General features: G+C 39.7%; 1 protein-coding gene across 4 annotated transcripts in view; it reads right to left on the bottom strand.

Moving 5' to 3' along the window:
- Mgam2 (maltase-glucoamylase 2 (putative)) overlaps positions 1-26,690 on the bottom strand; it is an 84,458-nt gene that overhangs the window by 27,090 nt on the left and 30,678 nt on the right. For all 4 annotated transcript variants that reach the window (XM_087901708.1, XM_087901709.1, XM_087901710.1 and 1 more), the window contains exons 15-33: positions 24,785-24,902; positions 22,616-22,787; positions 21,743-21,859; positions 17,413-17,567; positions 17,182-17,266; positions 16,259-16,315; positions 14,991-15,115; positions 14,066-14,154; positions 13,251-13,300; positions 11,701-11,868; positions 10,081-10,236; positions 8,196-8,429; positions 7,482-7,636; positions 6,298-6,466; positions 5,639-5,735; positions 5,070-5,182; positions 4,156-4,281; positions 2,661-2,789; positions 1,208-1,315 (exon numbers count right to left, since the gene is read on the bottom strand). In XM_087901708.1, coding sequence (XP_087757834.1) covers positions 1,208-1,315; positions 2,661-2,789; positions 4,156-4,281; positions 5,070-5,182; positions 5,639-5,735; positions 6,298-6,466; positions 7,482-7,636; positions 8,196-8,429; positions 10,081-10,236; positions 11,701-11,868; positions 13,251-13,300; positions 14,066-14,154; positions 14,991-15,115; positions 16,259-16,315; positions 17,182-17,266; positions 17,413-17,567; positions 21,743-21,859; positions 22,616-22,787; positions 24,785-24,902 — 2,423 coding nt within the window. The remainder of the gene's footprint in view (positions 1-1,207; positions 1,316-2,660; positions 2,790-4,155; positions 4,282-5,069; positions 5,183-5,638; positions 5,736-6,297; positions 6,467-7,481; positions 7,637-8,195; positions 8,430-10,080; positions 10,237-11,700; positions 11,869-13,250; positions 13,301-14,065; positions 14,155-14,990; positions 15,116-16,258; positions 16,316-17,181; positions 17,267-17,412; positions 17,568-21,742; positions 21,860-22,615; positions 22,788-24,784; positions 24,903-26,690) is intronic.

Here is a 26,690-nt window from a genome sequence, read left to right as displayed (position 1 = left end):
CAGGATATTTGATCACACTGTGAACCCCAAGATTGTGCTATTTACTGGAAAAACCTATTTCTAGTTGTGAGGTAGCTCAGCCCTAGCACACACTTTTATTCCAAGAGCTTTCTGCTTGAATACTGTTAACAGCTTTAAATAAAGTCAACCCTAGATCAAGAGGCAGAGCAAGCAACCAGTTGACAGGAAGTGAACATAGGATTATTAAGAAAAAAAGTAAAGAATAAGAGGGAGTCAGGAGGATGGATGGAGAGATGCACAGGAAGTAGAAGGGAGGGACACTGAGTTTGAGGAGACTTGTTTGAGAAGATAGGAGAGAGGAGCTTCCTGGGAAGTCTGCTGAGGAGGAAGGTCAGCTGGGTGCTTTCTCTGCCTCTCTGAGCTAGCAGGCTTTCATCCTAGCGTCTAGCTCCTGAGTCTTTATTGGTAAAATCAAATGACTGAGAATTTGTTATAAACAACCACACACTTTTTTTCCATACAAGTTTTTAAGTCCTTCAGGCTTTTTCTCAATATTTTCTAGCAGTATCAATACTTGTTGAATAGTGTATATAGCATGAACAATCTACAGTATTAATCAATTTTATTTGTAATTAGCAGTACATTAATTATATATATATATATATATATATATATATATTGCTAAATTATCAGAGAAGGTAGTGTTCAAAATGATCAGAGCTCATATCGAAGGCAATAGGCACAATAGGTCTAAGAAAGGAGTCTGAATCTAAGAGCTACTATCATCTGGGGTCCAGGGATCTGCCTAAATTACCATTGTTATCGTCAATATGAAATGAGGATTGAGGCCATAGAAAAAAATTCATAGTGACAAGATAAAGTTAGCGACTTTTTTTTTTTAATAATCTGATTAGGCATCATTGGTCAAAGCTGAACCATCATTCTGGATTTATGTGGTAGAGATACAGAACTCAGAGCCCTGAGGGTTTGTTAATGTTAGCTTTAAAATACACCATGCTAAATATAAATATGAAGAGCTGGGAATAGCAGAATATTTGTAGGCAATGACAACATTTCCATGGTTTAGAGAATTTGACCTGTTACTTTGGGCCTAATGCTTACTGTTAGGTAGCATTAGGAAGATTTTTTTTTTTTGCAATGTATTCATTAGCCAGCATATATTTACAGAATTTATAGGAATGCCTAGTGAGGTAGAATGATTCCAGGTACCTTTATCAAGCCTTACCTTGCCCCAGACAATGTCATTGGAGTCAGGCCATTTGATGAACACATTGTTTTCCTGTCCTCGAGTAAATGGTAGATAGTTTGTCTCATTGCCAGAAATGGCTGGGTCCTAGTTTTAAAATCACAAATATGAGTGAAATAAAGCCACGGAAATCCCACTCCCAAAACTGATAATTCATAGTGCAGAAAGTATGAATGATCCAAGAAGTAATACTAATATTTTTTAAACGAGATTTGTCTTTACTGAGTCTATTACCAAAATCTGTGAAATAGAATATTGCCACAGGTACCCAAAGAAAGATGCATAGTTTCTAAGGACTATCTCTTTCAAAGGGATTAAAAATCCATATCAAAAGAAACTTTCTATATTATAGTGCCCAGAGCTATAACTAAAGAAATGGGGGAGGGGATTTACAGAAACTGAGATATGACATGATGTGAGTGATTTTTTTTCCAATTACACATAAATCCATTTTAAAAAGAGGAGGGGAAGGAGAATAAGAATTAAAAGAATATATTAACAGTTAACAATACATTCTGTATGGTTACACTGTAAAACAATTCCCAGTAAGCCAGATTAGTAAAACATTACCTTCAATAGGAGAGGTAATGTAAGCCATAGGAAAGCAAACTGTTCTGTTCTGCAGCCCAACTTGCTCACATCTAATATGGCAATTCCCACCTATTGCATCTCATACTGACCCAGCTCATCTCTAGATTATGCTGGCTCATAACTGTCACACAAAAATATCACTGTCTGAGATTATATTTCTAACATTTGTTTCTTGATTGCTTCAGTCCACTAAAATAAATGTCTTCCTAAGAAAAGAACACTGTCTTATTTACTAATATAGAATCTACCCTCTCCTGACAACTCCACAATAATGAAAATCAAACCCCAGTGTTCAACAGATACTTGAATGAACAAGTAGCAACAGCCATACTCTAGTTTTGAAAGCTAAAAGATTCACGTGCAGATAACTAAGTAAGTTGGAATTCTGGATCTGTTTGTGAGTTCAATAAAATATCAGTAAAGTCCCAAGATTCATCACCCCTGACACACGGCTGTACCCCTGACACACAGCTGTACCCCTGAGGCATGACTGTACCCCTGAGACATGGCCAGGGGCACTGCAGCATTTTAGCATTTTATTTGCTATCTTCAGCATTTTCGTTCTAGAATTCTAGCTTTAGTAAGAGAAAAATATTAATAAATGGCTTCCAATGGCATCAAGCTATAAAAAATAAAAAGACAGTTTACCTCTTTAAGGTAATTTTCACTTTTCTTTCCTTGTGCATTTATTTAAATTTTTTTAAAAAAATAAATATTTAGGTGTCACAAGAAATTTCCAAAATGTACAAGAAGTGTTCTTGTAGCTGTCATCCATTTTCTCTCAGTGGAATTATTTTGGAACCATAAAGACAGGACCCCAAAACTCTGTCATCATACCCACCAGAATGAGAATAAACTTCATGCCATTTGTTTTCATTTGATTAATCAGGGCACCGAGATTCTGAAAGCTGGGGCTCAGGGTGAAGTCCAACTTCCGGGTCATGTAATCGATGTCTACATGCTGGACATCCTACAGGAAGCAACAGGTGAGGTTCTCAGTGTCCTGCAACAGTCTTCTGCAGGTACACTCAGGCCTCTGCAGACTCTGCCCCTGCTTGCTGTCCCAGCCTGGGCTCCTCCTAAATTCCATCTCCTAACACACACTCAAGCACTTTTCAATTCCACATGCTGAAATTGCTTTCTGCTTTCTGCTCCTAGCTCACATGTCCACATTTTTCAAGGCTTCTTCAACTGCTGTCCCTTCTCTCCTCCTCCTCCCTCAATTCCTGTCCTCCCAACCCTTCAAATCTCAGACTTGGGAAGCCCAACAGAGCGCATCCCAGGACAGATAGTAAAATTTCCCTAAACAGCAGATTGTTGATTTGGCAGTTGCTTGTTTGTTTGTTTCAGTAGATCTTACTGAATGTATTCACTACAGAAGTATATTATTTTTCAGCTGCCTCTACACAGTTCCCAAGTTTCTGCAATTGAAACTCAGTCAACATCAGAGCATTGAATAATAGGTAAATTTGTTAATATTCAGATTAAAAAAGAACGCAAGCTACTTCTTTTTAAACCCAAAATGATAATCACCTGTATTGTCTTAGGACTCTGGGTGAAATACTTTTGGGAAAGTACAGACAAGTAGAAAAGCTAAAACAAGAATGAACTAATATACTAATAGCATTAGTTAGATCTACGGATTTTTTTTTTATCTTGCTATCTTCTTATATTTTTTTTCCATCTCTGTTTAACAAGTATATCATAAAATGTATTTTAAAAGGGAAAAGTGAGGCTCATACACAGGCATCAAATTATCTTCAGTGGGAAGATCACCTTATGGTGACTTTGTAATCCTTAATTTCCCTCCAAAATCTTAGCAGATGATCTAGAAGTCAAGAAAGAAGAATGCTAGGAAACCAACAATCACACAAGTAGAAAGAAGACGCCACGTATGTACTTTTGCTTTTTGATACCGTGTTTCTCAGAGTTTACTTAGAGAGTAGATTAGGGGTATATACATGTCAAGATCTGGAAGCTGCTTCTTTTCACACTGTCATTGCATGCCCATCTCTCCAAGATGCCCATTTCTGGCTTTGTAGAGCCATGACTACTGCAGACTATTCCCAATGGCAGGCAGTGAGTGCCAGTATCCTGCAACCCTCCCACTGCCTGCTGAAGGAGTCATATGGAACTCTGAGTTATGAGCCTTACAAATCAAGGTTCAGCATGCAAAGAGGTAGCATGCAACATGTTGAAAATGTAAAGCATTCTCCAAAAGACAATCTCTACCGCTGCCTTTCTACTACTGAACTAAACACAGCTTTAATTTGTATAAATCTGTTTTCATTACACAAGCAAGCTAAAAAAAACAGAGCAGCGGGAGAGGTTCATACATAGGGAATCTGGGCTGCCACCATTGCATCATGCAAACTGGCGATTTCATCATCACTCTCGTATCCGTAGCGACTCAGCTGGAATCCTAAGGCCCAGTATGGAGGCATGGCTGGCCGCCCAACCAGCTGAAATAAAAATAAAATGATAATTACCACAATCCTTGCATGTTGCATACATTTACTTAATCACCATGTCACACATCATAATTATTTTTAAAAGTCTGTATTAATTAAAAATATTAGTGATTAATTAGTTAAATAATAAAAATGAAAGTCTATATTTTTAAGTATTCTAAGTGAAATAAATAAATCCTGCTACTAGATATAAATACTACTACTAGAAATAAATAAATTCGTTTTTATTTATTTTTTGGGAGGGATTAAAGGCATGAGCCACCACCAGCCAGCTCCTAGTATACTTCTTAAGGATGAAACTTGAACAATTTTACTGAGTTCTAAGAGCTCCCACTGAAGATAAATAAGAAAGTCAAATGTAGAACCACGAAGGTGAAGCACAGAAACACTGTAGCTGAGATCTCCTCCCACACTTAGCCACTAGTCCAGAAAACCTGAGACTTCCGTAGAGAATCTTCACCAGAGACTCTTCGGTAGACTACTGAGCAAGTGATCAAGAGACGCATGGGTTATTAGCATGTAGTCAGTACCTCTAAAGTCTGGAGTGTCAGCTTGAGTGAACATATGAATGATGTCTACAAAAAGCACTGTCTGATAGATAAAGATAGACACTTTGAACAAACTGTTTTAGACTGCAAGAAGTATAGCAGTCTTCTCATAGGAACGCCCATGAGTAAAAGTAACCAAAGGAATCTTATCTCAGTGTTAATAACGTGGTAGCAATATCCAACAAATACATCATGATTGATTATCAATGGATAGACATGCTTGCTTCCAACCTGGGTGTATTGCTGAGTTACAAGTTCAGGGGTTGGCCCCAGAACCATGTAGAAATCCAGAATCCCTCCTGTGGTGCGGTATGTCAAAGCAGGGGTTGGCTGGAGTGTCACATCTGTAAAGATTAGAAAAAAAGTCAAATTGGTAAGGAGTCATGAGTTACCCTGATGGAGAATCTATCCTCAACTTTTCCATTTTCACCCTCACTCCCTAATATCCTCCTCCTCTGCAAAGTCTTCTCTTAGGCAGTGGGATCGAGATGGATTCCATGTGCCTAAAATAAATTATGCAATCTCAACAACTTATATCACCCTATGAAAAAGAAGCTAAAGCGTCACAGAAAATAAGGGACCGTGGATAGGCAAAATTTTATACTTAATATGTGGTCTGGAGTCTTTTTAGTAACTCTTGAATTAATAGATTCAAGTGAAAATTGAATTGGATACGAGTGAAAGCCTTCGTATCCAATTTTCCTTGCCCTTGAATGTCCTAATTTCTAGTAACACCCTAGACTCCAACAGGGTGGTCACAGTTGTCTATGGTGGCGTATAAATGTGGATGTCAGTCTTACCCATGGCATTGCTGTTCAACAGGAGCACTCCATGGGCATTGCCATCATCTTCCAATGCCATATAGTAAGGGTGAACACCATAGGAATTCTTCTTGTACTATAAGAAAGAACTATAAAGTAATTACAAATAAAATCCCAATAAATTGTATCCATATCACAAAGTGAACAGTGAATTTATATTCAGCATTGGAGATTGGACTCACCAATGATGTTCCAGAAGCCTTTCTTGACTTTGTCTTCTACCACAAGCAAAAAAAAAAAAATCTGTGTCTTCCACACTCTGTGCCCCCCACACTCTGTGTTCCCTTCACTGTTAAATAAACCTATCTGAGCATTGATTACACTACGCTATCACTGTTTCATTATGTCTCCCTCAGCATTATAAATCTTTGCCGGGCATAGACAGTATCTCATTAAACTTTGAACTGAGCACTTAATATAATATTTGATAAAAGTCAATAAAACTGTGTTCCACAGGAATAGAGAAATCAAATGTTTTACAAGCAAGAGAGCATAAGATCACATGCTCTTTAGGATGTAAGAGCATAATTCTGTCAGTACGAGTAAAAGCTGAAGGATATAGAATGATTTGTGGGCACAGGGATTTGAATAAACTTAGATAAAAAGAACATGACTGCTAATTTAATTCTTATCCTTACCGCTGGTGGCTCATCCCGAGCAAACATTCCCCACATGTTCCAGCTCATGTTTCTTCTGAAAGATGCGTGCTCTGTTTCCCCAAAGCCATAGATGTACTGAGACGGAAGGCGGGTAGAAATGGAAAGGAACATCTCATTGAAGGTGAAGCCAGGGAGCTGAGAATCCCAACTGCAATGCAAAAGCAGACTTCCATGCTGAGCTACAAATCACAGGCCAGAGAAAACACAAAGCACGTTTCTGTGCCTGATTCACTCCGAAGCCTCCAATTAGGTGCCTAACTCGCTTGGAAGCCCCCAGTTATTGAACATCTAGATCCAGGTTCAAATGCTGGGAGATGAACCAGGTCATAACCGTGGTCACAATTCAACTCCACGTTTCCATGTTTGCATCTATATCCTGTGGTTTGCAATACTAAGAGTCCTTTTGGGGGGGTCATGGGCGCCTTAAGAGAGAGAGAAAAAAATATCATGTCTCATTCGCCCTTTCATTCCCAGTTCTTAGAGCCTGGTATATCAGCTTGTGGGAACTTATTAGTGAGGTCTACAAAACAACTGTGCAGTAAGTAACTTGTGAAACTCTCAGAATAACTATTTTAGATTGCAAGAAATTTCCTAAAGACAGAAAGAGAACACTGAATACACAGTAAAATGAACAAAAGTCACACACAAGAAAAAAACCACATGCACATGCAGCTGACAATCTCTACTGGGGCAGGAAACTTCCTCTCAGGCAAATGCCAGACCTTCAACAGCAGGACAAGACCTGAGAGCTGATATAATTGATGACTGTCAATTCTCTTTCCCTACAGACCTCTGTCCCCCTCTCCTGCTTCTTCAGCTATTTCTTCATGACGTTTAATTAAGAACAGACTCATGACTTATGAAAGCTGCTTTGCTTATCAAGTAGTGTTTTCTGTTCTAGTTAGTAATTTTATATAACAGAACCTATTTTTTTCTTAAATCAAATAACACATCTTTTTTTTAATCTTTCATTATTTTTAACTTGAGTTAGTGACTGGCAGAAAATTAATTTCCTAAAGAACTATGAGAAATTGATGCTCACTTCGACAAACATGCTCATAATTACATGTTGTCTCAGAGATTAGTGGTTCACTTGCAGGGATTAGAAACATTGTAATTAGATCAGCCATCCCTTTGATTAGGACCAAATAAACAGAGCTTACATCACGGTATTGGAGCTTTTCCTTCTAATTTGGAGTCCAAATGGGTTGGTTTTAACTGTGACATTATACAGGCAGTCCTCAGAGGATCCAAGTGGCACCGCAGGGATGTTCAGAGGTACTGGGACCTCATATCTCTTGTTAGTGGGGCTATAAATCTGGGAAGAAGAAAGGCAAGCTTTAATAATGGCATCCTTAGTTGATGCTAATGCAGGCTGAGAGTTCCCACTGCAGAAGTAACTAAAACTGTTGGGAGGGAGTGAGCATCTCATCAGTGTGAGTCCCACAAAGCAGACTCATGCTGTTCAAGGAGATGAGATGGGTTTCTAATGACGTGTGTGATGCAGAATATTGATCATAACAGAAGATACAGAACTGTGGTGGATCTAAACTCACTTCCTAGCTATCTCCTCCCTTTCTGACCTTTAGGTCTGAAAGCCCCAGCTTCTGCATTTGTAACATAGGGATTTGCATCAGCAGTCTGTTTGCTTGCTTGCAACAATCCCAGTGCAGCTTTGACTGGCCTGGAACACGCTATTTAGACCGGGCTGGCCTCCAATTCCTAAAGATCCACCTATCTCTGCCTCTTGAGTACTGGGATTAAAGGCATGTACCACCATACCAGGCCATTAACAGTCTTTTAGTGATCTCATGCGTATAAAAACCTGAGTCAAAAATATCCATGTTAAGAACCAGCAACTGTAGCATGAGGATTACCTTGAACTGCAGCATGTTTTCTGTATGGTAAATTACACTCAGTTTCAGAGAGCTGATCTTTCCAGAAAGAGGATCAGAGACAACACTTGGAGCTGCTGCTGCCCGAGCAGATGTTGAGTCTTCCAGAAGGGTCAGGTCCATGGTGATGCCTGTGGGCTGGTACTGAACATTACTGGCAGCATATTGGGGAATGGTGTCGTAGAAACAGGTAGGCACTCCAGGAGTAGTAGTGGGCTAGAATAGTAGGAAGAATTCTTGGTGAGCTTCTGTACAGCATTTTGAGACTCTAATTATCAAGGAAGCCAGTTAACACAGTAAGTTTATAAGAACTTTGAAAGAGGTTGAAATGCTCCCTACAGAAAGATGAGCCCTAAGCCCTGGTAATATGCATGTGACATGTTGGAGATAAAGTCTTTGCAGATGATCAAGTTAAGATGAGGTTGTTAGGGTGGACCTTAATCCAATATGGTTAGTGTACATATTATGAGGGAGAATTAAGAAAAACAGTCAATCATACACTCAAAAGAACATCATAAAGTCATGAGAGCAGAGATCTTACACAAGCCAAAAAAATGGAAAACATTGGTAACAAACCACCAGAATCTAAGGGTGAATAATGGAACACAGCTCACTCACGGTCCTCAAAAAGAGCCAGCCCTGTCACAACACCCTGGTCTCTGAATTCAAGATTCTATACCTGGGGATAATTACATTGGTAATCTCTAAGTCAGTTAGTAGTGCTATAGTAGGCATAGCAAAGGAGCCAGGTCCAATTAGACTCACACAAACACACACATATGCGCACACGCATTCACATGTTCTCTCTCTCACACACACACATGCATGCACACACACACTCCTTCTGTGAGGAGTGAAATGTGAATGATGATGGAACAGGAAGCCTAACAGGAGACATAAGGAGGATCCTACCATAACCCTCAGGTAGGATCCTCCTTATGTCTCCTGTTCCCAGTGCTGTTGCTGACCTTTTCTGTTTTTCTTCTCTCCATCATTTCCACAATGGACAAGACTTATACTTTCAGGTTAGGTTTTTCAATAAACAAAAGCTGTTCATTTATACAGTGATGTGGGATTCCCCTCTGTGTGCTGTAATTATGTTTTATTACCATTGGTTAATAAAGAAGCTGTTTTGGCCAATGGTTTAGCAGAGTAAAGTCAGGCAGGAAATCCAAATAGAGACATACAGAGAGAGTAGGCAGAGTATAAGAGATGTCACGTAGATGCTGAAGGAGAAAAACAGATGCTGGAACCTTACCTGGTAAGCCACAGGCTCGTGGTGACACATAAAATAATAGAAATGGGTTAACTTAAGATGTAAAAGCTAGCTGGAAATACACCTGAGACATCGGTCAATCGGTGTTGCAATTAATATAGCTTCTGTTTGATTATTCAGGTCCAGGTGGCCAAGAAACGATCAAACCATCTCTGGCTACAAAACTATTCAATTCATAGTGTAAATTGTCATGGTAAGATGGTTTTACTAGCATATAGTGACTATAAAAATAATAAGTTTATGGTGATAGTTTTATAAGTGCGTATAATCAAGTTTGCCTATATTGATCCTTGCATTATATGCTCTTACCCCATCCTCCCCTCCCTTTGACCCTCTTTATCTTCTCTAATAGTATAAAAATATGATTTCTGAATGATCAGGCTAAAGTGGCAATTAGAAAGGCAAAGATTTGTTTTAAAAGCAGGGTACCTGAGGGAAACACATACATACCACCTATCACATGGAATTCACAAATGCCTATCACACACCCTCATGATGTCCATCAGATCATCAACCTCTTCAAAATGCTTTCCAGGCAGCCAGCTACTTGGTGCAAAATTTCTCCAACTTCCTGGTCAGTGTGGACATTACCTCCCAGAGGCACCCACGCTGCTTGCAGCTCTCTTCCGAGACTGCAGGATCCTCGGGGAAGCAGTTAAACTTCTCCAGGTCACTGACTGCAAGAGTCCACTCAATGGAGAATTCTTGTCCCAGCTTCAGTTCTGTGAGGCCATAGATGATCAACACCTACAGAAAGAAATGACAGTGACAAACCAGGTGACTCAGAGCTATGGATAATGTCTTTGGCTGATCACTGGGAAGTCAGGATCTAGCTTTTTCTCCAGTATCACCTAAGAATACTTGAAACTTCTTTGATGCCTGACATTTTGGGGCCATTGTAAAAAAGTATGGAATGTGGAGCAATTTAGCCATGTTAAGGAGTGTGGGTCAACATGTGTCTGTCAGTTTTAGGCTTATTATCCTTTCAGTATGGTGTTTATCAAAGTAACTAATGATGCCAGTAATCAACAGATCAGTTTTACTGAGCATGCATATGAGCCAAGCACTGTGACAGTCATCTTAGACATTATGTGCACTTTAGTTCTATAAATTGACCCAGTGCTATGAATACTATGGTTGTCCCCACAGTACAGATGTAATAGCAGGCCTAAGATCTCACAATGGGACAGAGTAGCCAGGATCGGCAACCCATTCGGTTTAGAAGTTCTGTTCCTATCCTGTGCTGATAGAGGAGGGTCATTGGTCTATGTGTTACTCTTATTGGTTAATTAATAAAAAAAACTGCTTGGCCTGATAGGTCAGAATATAGGTAGGCGGGGAAGACAGAACAGAATGCTGGGAGGAAGAAGGCAGTGAGGCAGACGCTATAGCTCTTCTCTCCAAGATGGACACAGGTTAAGATCCTTCCTGGTAAGCCACCACCTCGTGGTGCTACACACATTAATAGAAATGGGTTAATCAAGATGTGAGAGTTAGCCAATAAGAGGCTACAGATAATGGGCCAGGCAGTGTTTAAAAGAATACAGTTTCTGTGTAATTATTTCGGGTAAAGCTAGCCGAACGGGAGGCGGGAAGCAGCCTGCTGCTCCTTTTACACTGTGCTACATGTATTTTCTGGTGGAAAACAGTTTACCTAGGGAACAGTGAACCTCTCAGGCCTTAAGAGAGTGAGCCGATAACTCAAAGGCTCTGTTTGAGTTTATCAGGTGTGAGGGAGTCACCCAGTGATCAGAGGACAGCTTTTGTTTTCTCCCACTTTGTTTTTAGGTGACACTACAAAAATCGCTTAGAGCAATAGCCACAAAGAAAAACACCGACTCTGTGTCCAGTGTAGTTCCAACTTTAACAAAGGATAAACTGTTAATACTCCCCAGAACCAGGAAAATTTATTGATCCTCAGTTTTGCTATTCCATCTAAGACTATCTTGTCCAGTTTTGAATTAGCAGAAAAGATCTTCTGTTAGGATACACACCGACTCTTGTCTTCTTTAGTGTCCTAATGCCAGCAAGAGAAAAGATTCACACCTGAGTTCACACATTTCTCCTGCATCCTCTCAACGCTGTGGTGCTATCTCGAAAGGAAAACTGTCTCTGTGACTATCCAAACTCATGAAGGCAGGAAAAGGAGAGCTGTCAGAATCTCAGGCCAGGGCTTTCAATCAGAGTCCTGAAGATGGAACGATCTCTCACCTTTGTTGAAGGAATGTAGCTGTAGCTTGAAATGGGGGCGGTATTGCCATTAAATAAGACGTTAAGATTACTTGGCTCTTTGTCCATCCCCCAGATTCTGATGTCTGTAAACATGAGGTCATTGGGATCCACGTAATTGTTGTTTATAATTTTTGCCTGTAAGCGGTTCTGGGGAGGGGAAAGAGATTTAGAGATTGGGTATACACAATCTGATCCAAGTTGTCTCCTTATTCTCTGTTTTCTTTTAGCTGATCAATGACCACACCTAGGATAGGTGTTGTCCCAGACGTCAACGCTCTCTTCCTTTGGTTAACTGCCTCTTTTCTGATTCTGTTACTCAAAGTATTACCATGACTTACAGAGTGTTTAAGTAGTTACAAAGTAAAGAAAGAGATCCAAGCAAACACAAAACCCACACAATACATAAACATCATACACACATAAAAGGGACAGAATTAGTTTTAATTTTTATTTTAGTATTAATAACGAAAGCTAAATTTTATGAATGTTTAATATATGCCAGACACTATGCTTAAGTATCTTGCCTATATTATCCCATTTGGATAACTCAGCAAGTTGTGAGGTTGCAATTTCCATTTATTTCAGCTGAAGATAATAAAGCATAGATAAATTAAATGACTTATTTTTAGAAACAGCCCAGAAGTCAGTGGGACTAGATTCTGAGGGAGAGAGGCTCATTTTAGTAAGTCCAAACAATGCAGTTCCCTCCAAACTAATAGGCTCTAGTGGTATTTAATAGGATTTCCAAAGCAATAGTGTGGGGAAGGGAGCTGTTTTAACAAAGGTACTGGAAAACCTGGAACTACACAGGCAAAAAGGTGAACTTTGACCTAAGTCTAGTATATAGACTTGTTAGTCCATTATAGATCATAGAATTAGATATAGATAATAAAGCTTCAAACAAACACTAAAGTTCTAAGGCCCCACAAAGAGTCCTTAGAGAACATCAAAAAGCATGATCCAAGTAGAGAAAATAAAGATAATTAGGTATACTCAAATTTAAATATTTGTTTTGCGGAAGTCTTTAGGAGGAAGACAAAACTACATATGGAAGAAAGTATTTGCAAACATAGTAAATGAAGGTTAGGTATCACAGACATTTAAAAATCATTACAGTTGAGCTGGTAACCAATGCCAAAAGCCATCCTAACGAGAACATGGACAAAGAAGTGATATTTCGCCCAAGATAGTATGAAAAAGGCAGAGAAAAATACGCGAATATTTTAAAAACAGTTGTTCATTGGAGAAATCATAAAGCAAGTTAAAGTCACAAAGAATCCAAAAGGTTAAAAAAAACTCTGACAGCCTCGAAAGCAAATAATTATACACTTAAATATTGTTGGTAGAATTGTAAAATACACAGTCACTCTGCAAAGCAGTTCAGATGCTTCTTACATAATAAAGCATGCACTAATTTTAGATGTAGGCATGAATTTCAGAGAAATAAAAGCATACGTAGAACACTAAAACCTCAAAACATAATCACAATAAGAAACGTGAAATTTATGTTTCTTGAAAACAGTACTTACAGATGTAACAGAGAAATCATACAGAACGTACTTCTTTTCTAACACTGTGTCTGAAAGAGATGGGTAGATATGTATGTGCTGGTTACTATGGGAAACAATGGAGCTGTGGAATTGCATCCTCCTCATTGAAAATTTTTCTGCACATAGCTCTACTCATTCAAAAACCTGTGGGTTTTTTTTTTTAATCTATATAGAACCTTAGCGGACTACTTTCTCCGAAGTCACATGATACTCTGTGGCTCCACCTGTAAGCACTTAAAATACTTTGATTTTCATTATGGTTCTCCATCATGTTATCCCATGAGTTTGTCAAGGTCAGTGTTTATGCCACATTCATCTCTATGTGCCTTCCATGCAGAGCAATAATGGGTATCAAATATTAATAAATTCGAATTCCATTCAGTCTTAAAGCTCCTGTGTTTTAGTCATATCAAATCTTACAGCAAAAAACCCAAGACCTACACTGGATATGTCTTTTCCAGTGGTAACTGAAGCAATGCCTTGCTAAGCTATTAACAAGAAGGTATCGCTTGCTGTTAATGACAGTATGCAGAAAAGAATTATGAAACCAAATGCAATACTATTTATTTCACTGGAAATGTCAATAACACAGAAAGGTCTATCTGTGAAGTTGATTTCAATTCATTCTATCTGGTTAATGGAACTTCCAGAATGAGTTTTAATTTTCGAAGCAATTGAAATTTCCTAAGATACTAAAACATGCAATAGTGATAATAGGGTTGGTGCCTTATTGGGAAGCCCTTGACAGTGATTTTCATTAAGAACCGCCACTATGACTCCATTGGAAAGCTTACCTTTAGACACACCATCATCCCAGTACAACTGGCCCTTTGCTTCTCGCTTATGGTCCAAGGCAACAATGAGTCCCAAGGGATTCTTCCGGCTGAGGAGAGCAATTCCAAGTTTCAAACAATGAAAGAAAAGCAGAAACAGATGAATTTCCTCCTTGATTGAATCTCGACGAATCTGCCCCTTGAGGAGTCCACCCCTTGATGCATAGGGATGGATCCTTCAGAGTCCACTCCAAAAACTGAGTAGATATTAGCATTTTGTGGAAACACAGGTATGGGAAGGTGGCAGGGTGTGGAAAAGAAATAATGTAGGAACAATGGCAGGGGAAGGTGGTTCCTGAAGACTAGGTCTGTGATCATTTTAACAGTGTTTACTGGACTTCATGACAAGCCTTCTTCTGAGTGTGCTCCAGATCCTGTCATTTTGCAGTAATTCATTCACCCCTCACAAGGGTGCTGAAAGAGCAGGCCCTCGTCTCCACCAGTTCATGAATAGCAAGCATGAACACAGAGATGTTCTCTAAGGTTAACACGTGTAGGGTGTTGTCAGGCCAGAATCTGAACTCAAATTCTCCAGAATCTGAGCCCTGAAACTCCTACTCAGGTTGACCTTTGCCCCCTACTAAATTTTTCTCATGCTTTGGGGAATGCACATTAAGATAATTTCTGTCCCTAGGGAAACCCTCATGAAGATTATTTTGACTATTCCTATAATCTGAATTAATCCAAATCGAAGAACTGCGAAACTGAGAAGGAACGTGAGACTGTATTTACCCCTCTGAAGACAATCCTGAGACCTTGAAGTGAGGGGAAGATTGCCCACACTAGCTGTGTTCATTCGGCCCTTCTGCGTTTGGTCCTTGCTTGCCCTCCCTCAAGAAGCCCCACTGAGCATCAGCATAAGTAGTAGGAAGGCATTGCGTCTTACCTTGTCTCTGTGGTGGTGTTTGGTGTCTGGATGGGAAATATGTAGCCGCCTCGAAGGTGAAGCCCTATCTTGTCACCTGGTAATGGCATGTCTACAAATTGTTTCCTCCATTCGATAGCCAGTTCCTAATCAACAAAAGGAAAACAGACCAGACAGAGGACTTCAGGTAGGAAGGACCCTAGGGATCCTTTCGTTCAGTCCTCACTTTAGAGACAAGAAGATGGGGACATCCAAATTGAGGCTATTTCTCCAAGATATGTGGGTAGTAGAGAGCAGGGCTGAGACACCAGCCTCCTGTCTTATTACCTCTCACCATACTGTGTGTTATAGTTTGTATCTTGGATGTCCCCACAGTCTTATGTGAAAGTGCCGTCGTCTGACTCAGTAATGTTGGGGGCTGGTGGAAACTTCAAGGGGTGGGATTTAGCGTGAGCTTTTAAGCCCTTAGAAATTTGCTCTCAATCAAATTGTAAGACCCTGGTGACTTCCTTTTACTCTCTGTCACATTGTAGCCATGAAGGTATTTTGTTTGTTCCTTTGTTTTTGTTTTTTGTTTGTTTGTTTGTTTTTTAAGAGTGGTTTTGTTCCTCTCCTGCTTTCACAAAAAGAGCCTGCCACCAGTCCAGTGCAATAGAACCCAGGACTAGAAGTTCTGAAATTGAAAGAGAAAACATAGAGTCCCTTTCTCCTTCCTTGTTGTCTCGGATCTTTGTTATAGTACCGTAAAGTCGACTGACTCACTGTGATTGCGTTGAGTTCGAATTCTCTGCCTCCACAGACAACAGTCAATGAAATGACTAGTCCTAATTATCAGCATGGCAATCAGATTAAAATGATTGAGTCAGTGAGATTCTGCACACCCACTGCAGTTATTGAAATTTCTTCTGCTGTGGTATGAATGCTAATGTCCCTCTAAAGTTTATATGTTGGAACATAATTGTGTATGTGATACTATTAAGGGAAGATTCCTCTGGACAATTGGCTGAGTTACAACAACTTGGTGAGAAGCTTCCACTGACAAAGTTGAGAAAACCTTGATCTTGGACTTTGTAATATCCAAGAACTGTGGACAATAAAGTTCTGTTGTTTATAAATTATGCAGTGTGAAGTTTTATATCATACCATCCTGAATGGACTAAGATGCCTCAAAACACACCCACAATCAACTCATTGTAAAGCCTTGTGAAATAATCACCATGAACTCCTAAGACTTTTGTGTTAGAATTGTCTTTAAAGGTCTCTGAAATCATAAAGGCCACTTTACTTACTGTGTCAATGTCATACCAGATGGCATCTGGGATATAGGCTTTTATGTGGTCCACTCCCTAAAGAAATAAAATCAGTAAGCAACATTAGCACACATACCTCCTTATAGTTAGAGAATAGTTCCACAGCATTGCCCCTGGATGTCTGAATAATCCAAAGAGCCATTTGAGATCACCCTGTTATACCAGGGAAGGCACAGGAACCAGAAAGGCCAAATAGTTTATCCAAAACCAAGCTGTACCTAGACATTGAATTCATTTTGCCTCTGTGCTCATGCATTTTCTAAAAGTAGAAAGTTTTATTTTTAGAGTTATGCCATCATTAGTTCAGAGTAGACTAAGCCAACCACATCCACAGGAGAGAAAAACCACTTGTTGAGCAAAGTCAGACGTAGCTGAGACAGTACCAGCTCTATCAGCCATTGCTTTGTTAGTTCTCTCTGTTTTTTGATTTCTATGTTAGCAGTATTTTGTTTAACAAGATGATCAGTATGATACCAGTCCTTCCCCTACACCTTACTTCTTACTCTTGGCTATAATTGTTCCTTCCTGTATTCCACTGTCCCTCCTTACTCTTTACACACCTATTCTGTCTTCCCATCCCCCTCCCGGAGAAGAGGCTATATAGATAGATACTCTGTGCACATGCACCACCCTGCACACACTAAGACATTCAAAACCATGTTAGTGCATGCTCACAATGCCTAAGAACACAGTTTAAATGGCAGTTTTTATATAGAAACTATTTTAGTTGATACATCATTGGAACCAAGAGTTCTTATTTTCCAAACATTCATGCTTGCCCTCATTTAGATTTACATTTAGACTTAAGTATAATTATATATACTCGGCATTTAGATTATTCAGTCTTCAAACTGCAAGAAGAACTATAATATCTTATTCCATTATTCAAATTACAAACATACTTCATATAATACAGGCGTGATAAGGAGTCCAGGCCCCCACAAGAACTGCTCATGCACATCCCATGTGGCTGGGTCTTGATAGAACCTAGAAAACAGAATACACCCACAGTGGAGTGAGGGCAGTTTCCAAGAGGAGACAGCAACACATCACATGTCTTAATGGACCTTGTTACACCAGGGAGGTAAAGGGAATTGATGATCTGGATGGGAGGCCTTGGCCTAGAAACTCACTCATGGACGAGGGGCCTTGCTACTGTCTCCCCGAGTGTGTGAGCACGATAGAAGAGGGTGTAGAGATAAGGTAATAAGGTATAACGGGCGATCAGATAATATCTTGAGGATTTCAATAGCTCAGAGTCAAGGCCAAAGGCAGCAGGGTCCTGGTCCTAGAAGGAAATGGAAGCAATTAGTGAATATTTCTATAGTGATAAAACATTTACCCAGATGAACACAGTCATGTTCTCCACTCTGGAGAGGGATGGAATACTTTCAGAACTCAATTGATCTTGATCTTCCTCCCTTGTTTTATGGCTGGAAAAACACCAAAGATTGCGTGACTTTCCCAATGTAGACATGTAAGCAAGAGGCAGTTTTCACTTGACGGGTTCTTCTCAGTGCACGCTAGAGGAAGTCCCGAGTGACAAGAAGATATCACATGGGTTTCAGTGGCCATAAAGGGGCCAAAAGGCATCTACTTCCCTCAGTGACACACCAATATACTTTTGAAATAGTTTATATTTCACTTAGGAGATAATAAGAATAATTATTTCACCTAAATTTAGTTTTACAATCTTTAAAAATCCATTTACCTATTTTGCATTGCCTAACTATGATCTACATTCCGATTTTACTTTTCCTCTGAAATCTTGTGAATTTGAAATTTCTTAAGTTTTTTTGTTCATTTGTTTGGGTTTCTTTGTTTTTTGGGTTTTTATGTGTGTGTGTGTGTGTGTGTGTGTGTGTGTGTGTATGTGTGTGTGTAGTTGCCTCTGTAACTATTTTAACCATTATAGTTAGCTTCATTTTCTACATCCAAAAAGACAATGGCCTTTGTATCTTCCTTAGTAGATTAACACAACATTTAGAAAGATAATAAGGACAGATTTTTAGCAGATTTTTTCAAAGAACAAACAAAGAACCTTTCAGCCTCAAAGTCTAATTTTCCTAGAAACTAGAGGTGACATTTGCTCTCAGCAGTAACACTCCCTCTGCTCACTCTCTTTGTTGTTCAGAAGATCTGAAAGATGCATCTATCACATTTCTCATCCTGTATCACATGATAGAAACAGAAGGTTGGAGAAAATTATGTGAATCTATTCCTCTATTTTTCTTTATAGGAGGCCCAAGTCTTTCCCAAATACAGTCGCGCTATGACCCTAATGTAGAGTTCATGAAAATACTGGGGCCAAACCCAGAAGAAAATAGTATTCTTCGGCCTCCATCATCTGGCTTCCAGCTGAGAAAATGAAGAACTGTGGTGGGTGTTGTGGTGTTTGAGACCCTAGGCTGTGTTTTGCAAGCCTGAAGAACCCATTTCTCCCTAATTGGCTGACGATTAACTTAAGTGCAAATCGTGAGGCCGAATCAATGTCAAGCATCATGTCCTTTAGATATTTCACTGTTTTATGGGATTATATTTATATCAACTTCTACAACTTTAACACATAAATTGAAGTGTGCTGAAACTACAGGCTGAGTTTTGAAGACTTGTAACAAGATATAAGTAACTCAACCACTAACCCCTTATGCTGAACACTAGTTAAATGATAATGCTAGGTATATATTGAGCCACACAAAATACATGTTAAGTGTCCAAATTTAAATTTAAAAGGGCATGCATAGTTCTTGTTATAATTCCATTGGAAAGGGCTAGTTTAGGAGATTACTAGATCCTTACCCTAGTCACTTGGGAGAGTTGAGTGATCTTATCTTTATGAGTCATGACAGGCCATATTTTGTGAACGCCACCTACTTTCCATGCCCCAAATCCTGCTTAGATCTTCAGAAATAGGTTTTTTCTCCAGAACACAAATGAACAAAGGAACCCAAGAATAAAATACTTTGAAGAATTGACTCTGCATCTCCCGCCAGAAGAGACGTGTCATTGTACAAAGTCAAGAGCCTGAACCAAAATGATCGTGAACATACTCAAATGAGCTGCTTTTTATTTTTGGCATATGCATGTGTATATCCGTGTTCTCCTGTGTGCAAATATATTGTCTAAATTAGGATTTTTAAATTTTATTTATTTATTTTATATACCAACCACAGCTTTCCCTCTCTCCTTTCCTTCCACCTCTCTTCTATCCCTACCCCTTCCACTCCTCCTCCATTTCCATTCAGAAGGAGAAAGGCCTCCCGTGGGAGTCAACAAAGCATGGCATATCAAGTTGGGGCAGGACCAAGCTCATTCCCCTTGCATCAAAGCTGGGCAAAGCATTCCACCACAGGGAATAGGTTCCAAAGAGCCAGCACATGTATCAGGGACAGGTCCTGATCCCACTGCTTGGAACACCACAAAAGACCAAGCTACACGACTGTCACCCATATACATAACGCCTGGGTTTGTCCCATGAGGACTCCCTAGTTGGCTCAGAGTCTATGAGCTCCCGGAAGCTTAGTTCAGAAGTCTCTGTGAGTTTACTCCTTACGATCTTGACACCCCCCCCTTTGCTTATATTAAGGTTTTTAATTGTCATGGTAAAACACTATGACCATAAGCAACTTGTGGAGAAGAGGGTTTATTTTGCTTACACATCCATGCCACAGTCAGTCATCAAAGGAAATAAAGACAGGAACTCAAATCAAGAAACTTGCAGGAACTGATGCAAAGACCAGAGAAGAGTACCCCCTATTGTCTCCTCATGACTTACTCAGCCTCGCTTCTCACAGAGTCCTGGACCAGCAGCCTATGGGTAGTAGTGCCCATAGTGGTCTGGGTCCTCCTATATAAATCATCAACCAAGAAATACACCATAGCCTTTCCCACACACCAGCCAATTGAGGCTCATCTTCCAAAAACTCTCTATCTTATGTCAAGTTAACATAAAACTAGAAACATACACACAGAGACACACATGTACACACATACATATGTGTACACACACACACACATACATATGCACATCCTTGTTTGAATATGAGTATGGAGAGCCAAAGTTGATGTTGAATGTCTTCCTTGATACATTTGTTTATTAGGCAGGATCTTTTGCTGTACTAGAACAAACCCTAACCCTAACCCCATTTAAGACAGTCTATGTAGTCTGCCTGTTTTGGAGATCCCTGCCTCTGCCTCCGGAATGCAGGAATCACAGGCACCGCCACACCTGTCCAGCTTTTACCAGGGTTCTGGTCGTCCTAATGCTGTTCTTTACATTTGTGCTATGAGCATTTTACCCGTTAGTTATCTCCAAGGCCATTGTAATGGGTTTATTAAAACCAAAGCCATTCAGTTTGAAACATTTCAATTGCAACTTATTTTATTAAAATAAAGAGAAAATCACGTTATTTGTTCCTGTTGCATTAGAGATACCTTAAGCAGGGCTTTGAACTATTTCTGTAGACTTGCCCATCAAAAAATATTATTTTAGATAAAAAGGATAATGGTTGGAAAAATTATGGGAAGTAGTAGAAGGCTGGTCTCCCAAGCTACTCATAAAAAACAGGATGTTATAACCAGGTAAAAAACATTTTAGGTCACTGACTTAACCCTCGATAATCTTCCTTGCTTTCTCTTATGTATAAGAAATCTTTACCATATTATATTAACATTTATATTGATTTATTATGTAGATTATCATAATATATTGATATAATAATAATAGTTTTGTCAATAATTTACATTAATATAAAAATTGATATCTTGGTGTCCTGTCTTGTACATGTTGATAAGTGATTGAAGCAGTATAGCTTTTGTTGGTGATGCTGGTAGTACTAGGCATTGAATTCAGGGTCCCACATGTGTGTCTTTGTATGTTTTGAGACAGGTCTTCTTATGTAGGCCTGGCTGACCTAGAACTTGCAACTCTCCTCTCACCTCTGTCTACTGAGTGCTGGAATTAACAGGCATAAGCTCCCATGCCCCACTACCAGCACAGAAGATGTGCCAAATGTTCTCACCTTTGTGAATGAGTTCTTGACAGCAATTCAATATATAAATATTCATCCTTCTTACATTTCCATCCATATACCCTGCCTTTTAGGGATGTCACTCAAGATTTAGCTTCTAAAGGTAAAGCTTCATAAATATTTAGCTTCATGAATGAGGAGTGAGGGCCAGTATGCAGAATTTTCAATAATCCCTCTTTGAAAGCAAGTGAATATCATTCAAAAACTCTTCTCTTGGACTGGAGAGATGGCTGAGTGGTAAAGAGCATTGCCAGCTCTTCCAAAGGTCCTGAGTTCAATTCCCAGCAACCACACGGTGGCTCACAACCATCTGTAATGAGGTCTGGTGCCCCCTTCTGGCCTGCAGGTGTACATGTGGACAGAATACTGTATATATAATAAATAAACAAATATTTTTTTTTAAAAAAAGAACTCTTCTCTTAGAGGAACTCACCCTGTACTCAGGGCCATTGTGATTCCTGGACAGCGGGTAAAATGCTCCAAGTTGCATCCATCTTCTGCAGAGTTCCTCTGTGACATTGTTTCTATAGCCACAGATGTTGGCCCCTACCTGGAGAATTAGCACACAGGCAAACAAGTGGTTACTAGCAAGGCAAAATCATTCGCTATATTCTTATGTAGAGAAGGAAAGAGAATCTCTTTCTGATATTATTTAACACTTAAAAGACCCCAAACTCTCAAAGCAAGAACCAGAGAAACAAGAGGATCCTCATTATAGGATACACTAAGCAAACTTTCTAGACAGGATGCTGGTATCAAAGGCAATTTCTTATCATTCAGTCCCCAGTCTCCAACTTTCCTGTTTACTGGTGCTTTCCTGGCTGAATTTTCTTTTCTTATACTCATACATTTGATTCATAGTAATTATTTCCTACCTACAGAGACTGTATGGAAGATAAATCAATGTTAACATTTATATCGTTCTGTCCTCAGAACCATCTTGCAGCAGACATAGAAATGGATTTTGCCAAAACGTCGACAATAAGACATGTTCCTTATCTTTACAAACACCTTAAAAATAGTAATGAAAAGAATAACATGGAGGTTGGAGAGATGGCTCAGTGGTTAAGAGCACCGCTTGCTCTTCCAAAGGTCCTGAGTTCAATTCTCAGCAACCACATGGTGGCTCACAACCATCTGTAATAAGATCTGGTGCCCTCTTCTGGCTTGCAGACACACATGTAGACAGAATACTGAGAATACTATATATATAATTAATAAATAAATCTTTTAAAAAAAGAATAACAAAGAATCAAGGTGGAGAATGAGGCCTACCATGGGGATTCCAAATAAGTTAAACTCATACCATGGGGATTCCAAATAAGTTAAACTCAAGGATGCTGGGGATGGACCATCGGAGGTCATCCCAGGTGGCTGCATTGTTTCCCAACCAATGAGCAGCAAATTTGCCAGACCCAGCAAAAGTAGAACGTGATAAGATAAAGTTCCTCTTGGGTGAGAAGACAGTACCCAGGGCCCTGAAAAAGAATTCAGTCAGTTGTGTGTGAGGCGATCTGTGAGCATTTAGAACCCAGTGTATCCCAAATGCAGCAATGGGTTTTTCATCCTAATAGAAAATAACAAAACCAGAGTGTCAAAACCTAGGTTTGCAAACAAATCTGCCATTTTAAGAGTTTCCTCCCACTTCTGAGTAAGGATTAACATCCTGTATAAGATAATACAGATCAGTTCCAGCCTCCAAAGAAATTACTTCAGACTCTTATACTCCTGATTACATCTTTTGTGAATTCTACATCTTGTTGGATATGATTTTGGTCTGACTCTTTTGGAGGACGATGTATGCCATACATAGATCACAGTGAGTTGGATCCTGGTCCCATCTACTCTAACAGTTTTTTTTTTTTTTTTTTTTTTTTTTACCCTTGCATCTTTTCATGCAGGCCTTATTGCCTGGCTTATAACCCTGCCTAATATAATCCTGGTTCAAGTTCAAGCCACTTCTTGGTGAGGACAAAAAGACTCTTTACCCTCATTATCTTTATTGCACCATGAATCATAGATAAGAGGAAGATGTGTTGAGCCTACACGAAATGAAACCAAAACAGGATCAGGAAAGCAGTTGAGAGGTTATAGTTGAGAGAAGGCATTTATGCAGTATGGACTAGACAATGTGCATCCTCTTGACAGTTTAGAGAGAAATAAAACTTATTGGAGATCTTTCTATTTCTCTTCCTCCCTTGTCTGAGTCTGGCCTGTTTATGATCATTTCATGGTTTCTAAGAAGATGCTCCCTCTGTCAGCCTAGCCTCCTGGCTGCTGCCCTCAGACTGTTCTTTCAAGTAAGGTTGTGCTATGCCTTCAGTAGATTCACACCTCTAGTTCTGATGTGCTGGCCTCACTGAATGAAAAGTTTTGAATTTCGGGAGGCACAATGCAGGCCTGAAGAAGTAACTAAGAGTGACTCAAACATTTACTTTTTAAGTATAACAGTACCTCATGTCCAAAGGCCAAGTCCATTATCTTTACTGTTTTCTAGAAATTTAACCTGCTTTCCCAAGCGAAGGCATGTCATAAAGACACCTAGTTATTACTGAATCACAGTTACTTTTTAACTATTATCCACAATTCTTGGAACATTCTAACCAAGCCAATTATGATTTTATATCACCTTTATCACTTTTATCACACAGAGACAATGGCAGTGAAGCAATCAAAAACCTTTTCCTTCTCACCATTCTGACTCATGAGACTCACTCACTCTCCCTCCCAACCCTCACTCGTAGACACAAGTGTCCAGGAGGGAAGGCATATTAGATCAAAGAGGGACTGATGGGAACATCATTGCAGTTCGGTCATTGTGGACGCGAGGAAACAGAGTCTTGTTTATTTGGTTTATTTTTTTTTTAAGAAAGATAGGAAAAGGAGAGGAGGAAGGGATGAAGGAGGAAGACAGAAAAAAGAGAAGCAGGGGTAGGGGAGAACAAAGGAAGAGGAAGGGTGGGAGAGACAGACACCATCTGTCTGGCTTTCAACACTGTCATGACTTTCCATTGAACTGGGCTGACCAGGAAAGAAAGAATATTTGTCCAGAAAATGCATATGCTTGCATGGTAGTGAAATAAAACTACCAAGAAGAACACTGGTTCTCGATTATCTTTCTTGTCTTTTCTCATTTCTGCCTTTTCTCATTCCCTCCCTGCTTCCTCTTCTCATTCCCTGTCTTCCTTCTCTCCCAGAAAAGAGAAGAAATGTGAGCCCCAACTGCCTTATATTTTATTGCCTGTGATTATCATTGAAATGGTAATGTGCCTTGGCCAGAAACAAATCCAAATTAAACTTACACAGAAAAACCAAACTTTGTGCATCTTAAGTACTACTGTATGCCAGTTTCTGTATTCTTATAACCACACAAAAACTTGAACAACATATTTATGCAAGAGAATCCCCTCTACTGGTCACCTCCCACATTTCACCGTCCACCTTCCCAAATCCAGGTAGACAAGCAAAATCTTACAAATCTGTGACTCTTGACATGGTGTATCCATAGATGCTGTGGACATCATAGTGAAGGCCTGAGTAAAATTCTGTGTCCATGCAGAGGGTTCCTACCAACAGTGAGCCATCCAGGACACCTAGAAAAAACATTCATCAGTTCGGCAATTCTCCGCTGAGCAACTGCAACAAAATAGACATCCAATCCTTTTTCTCCTTATTACTGTATCTTCACCAATCCCCACTTGATGAAAAACCCTTTCCTCATTTTAAACGCTACTATTTACTGCTTCCTACATCTGGACTAAGCTGAATGAGCCATTGATTCTCTGGAGCTCACCAAGAATGGTAGCGAGTGGAGGCACCTGAGGAACCCTCTCAAGTGAACATTGGAGCACTGGGCATTGGATCTGAGATTAAACACAAAGCTCCCACTGTCTATATATGTACACTTAATCTAAGAGGACTACATGCACAATGTTCAAGGAAGAATGATGTAAATAGGAGCATATTCTCTTTGGAGCAGAAGATTTAACTGAATTACCGGTAAGCTGTAAGGACAGTTATGTTTCTGAAAGTTTGTGAGATTCACAACTATGTTAATTATGAGTGGAATATTAAAATGTTCCTAAGGACAAAGGTAGATGCCTTTGTGGCATTGTCATGGTAACATGTACTATGTGTCCATAAAATCATGAAAATGGCTCAGTTGGGAGGGAACAAGGCTGGTCCCATGTTAATAAGCAAAGGACTCTAGGGTGGAATGAGGTGTATGTTAGAGCAAGCGAATAGTGATGCAATGAGGTTTTACACAGAAAGACAAGAAAGCAAAAAACTTAAGAAGAAGAATATTAAGAGATTAAGAAACAAAAGTGATCAATTGATCTAGAATAACAATAATAGGGGTAGGAAACTCAGACTCAGTAGAGAAGAATGAAGTTGGGTGATCATGAAGATTTTGCAAAAGGTAAAATGTTCAAACTCAAAGAAATTCAGCACTCCTTCAGTGGCCAGAGGGGAGCTGAGAAGCAACTAAACCTTGTCTCAGGACTAAGGGTGGACTATAAAGGGTGGACAACCAGGACAAAGTTGTTAGAGGCTGCCCACCAACTCAGTAGTGTTCTAGATGTTCAGGGGTTTGTTTGTGAAGATAAACTTCTCTTGAATTTGATGTGTGCCTATGAGGTCAGATTCTGGCGAAAAAAAAAAAAGCAACTCAAGTAAGACCCCCTACTCCATCTCATCAAATCCTCTTTACCATCTCTCCCTTCACCTATGAAGTTTGATCCAAAGACCTTTGTCGTGGGAAAACCAGACAATGCAAGAAACAGTATCTTTGGTCCTCAGCTTGGATTCAGGCTACGCATACCTCACTACAGTATGACTTGAATGAAGTACACACTTTGATAGCGTTGCTACACCGAGACCCTGGGGCTTCCTTCTCCCCATACCATAGTCTACTCTACACTGTCTATCAGCAATGGCTATCTCTAATAGTCAACTTGACTGGATTCAGACCAGATCCAGAGTGTTCGCAGTAGTATAGCTATGGACTTTGTGTTTAGAATCCAAGATCTGTGAGACACACTTCAGGGGTTGTCTGTTCTTCCAGGGAGGTCTAACTGAGGAGCGCAGATCTGAAGGTGGGTGGTATCGTCCTATGGCCTGAGAACTCAAACTGAATAGAGAGGTTGATGTGTAGCAGTGTTCATCGCTGCTTTCCTACAGGGGCTACAATGTGAACAGCCGCCATGATGCATGATAGTCCTCCTGTCTGTGAGCCGGAATGATGACGCCTTCATTCCGGAAACTGTTGAAACCGTTTTTGCTGGGAATTTTGTCACAAAAGGAAAACAAAGATGACTAACACACTACGTCATTGGCATGCAAATGCACATATTCTTCAGGAGATAAGGAAACCACTCTTG

Source organism: Myodes glareolus, chromosome 25, assembly GCF_982192425.1.
Source record: "Myodes glareolus chromosome 25, mMyoGla1.1, whole genome shotgun sequence".
NCBI lineage: Eukaryota > Metazoa > Chordata > Mammalia > Rodentia > Cricetidae > Myodes > Myodes glareolus.
This window is presented reverse-complemented; position numbering and strand designations above follow the sequence as displayed.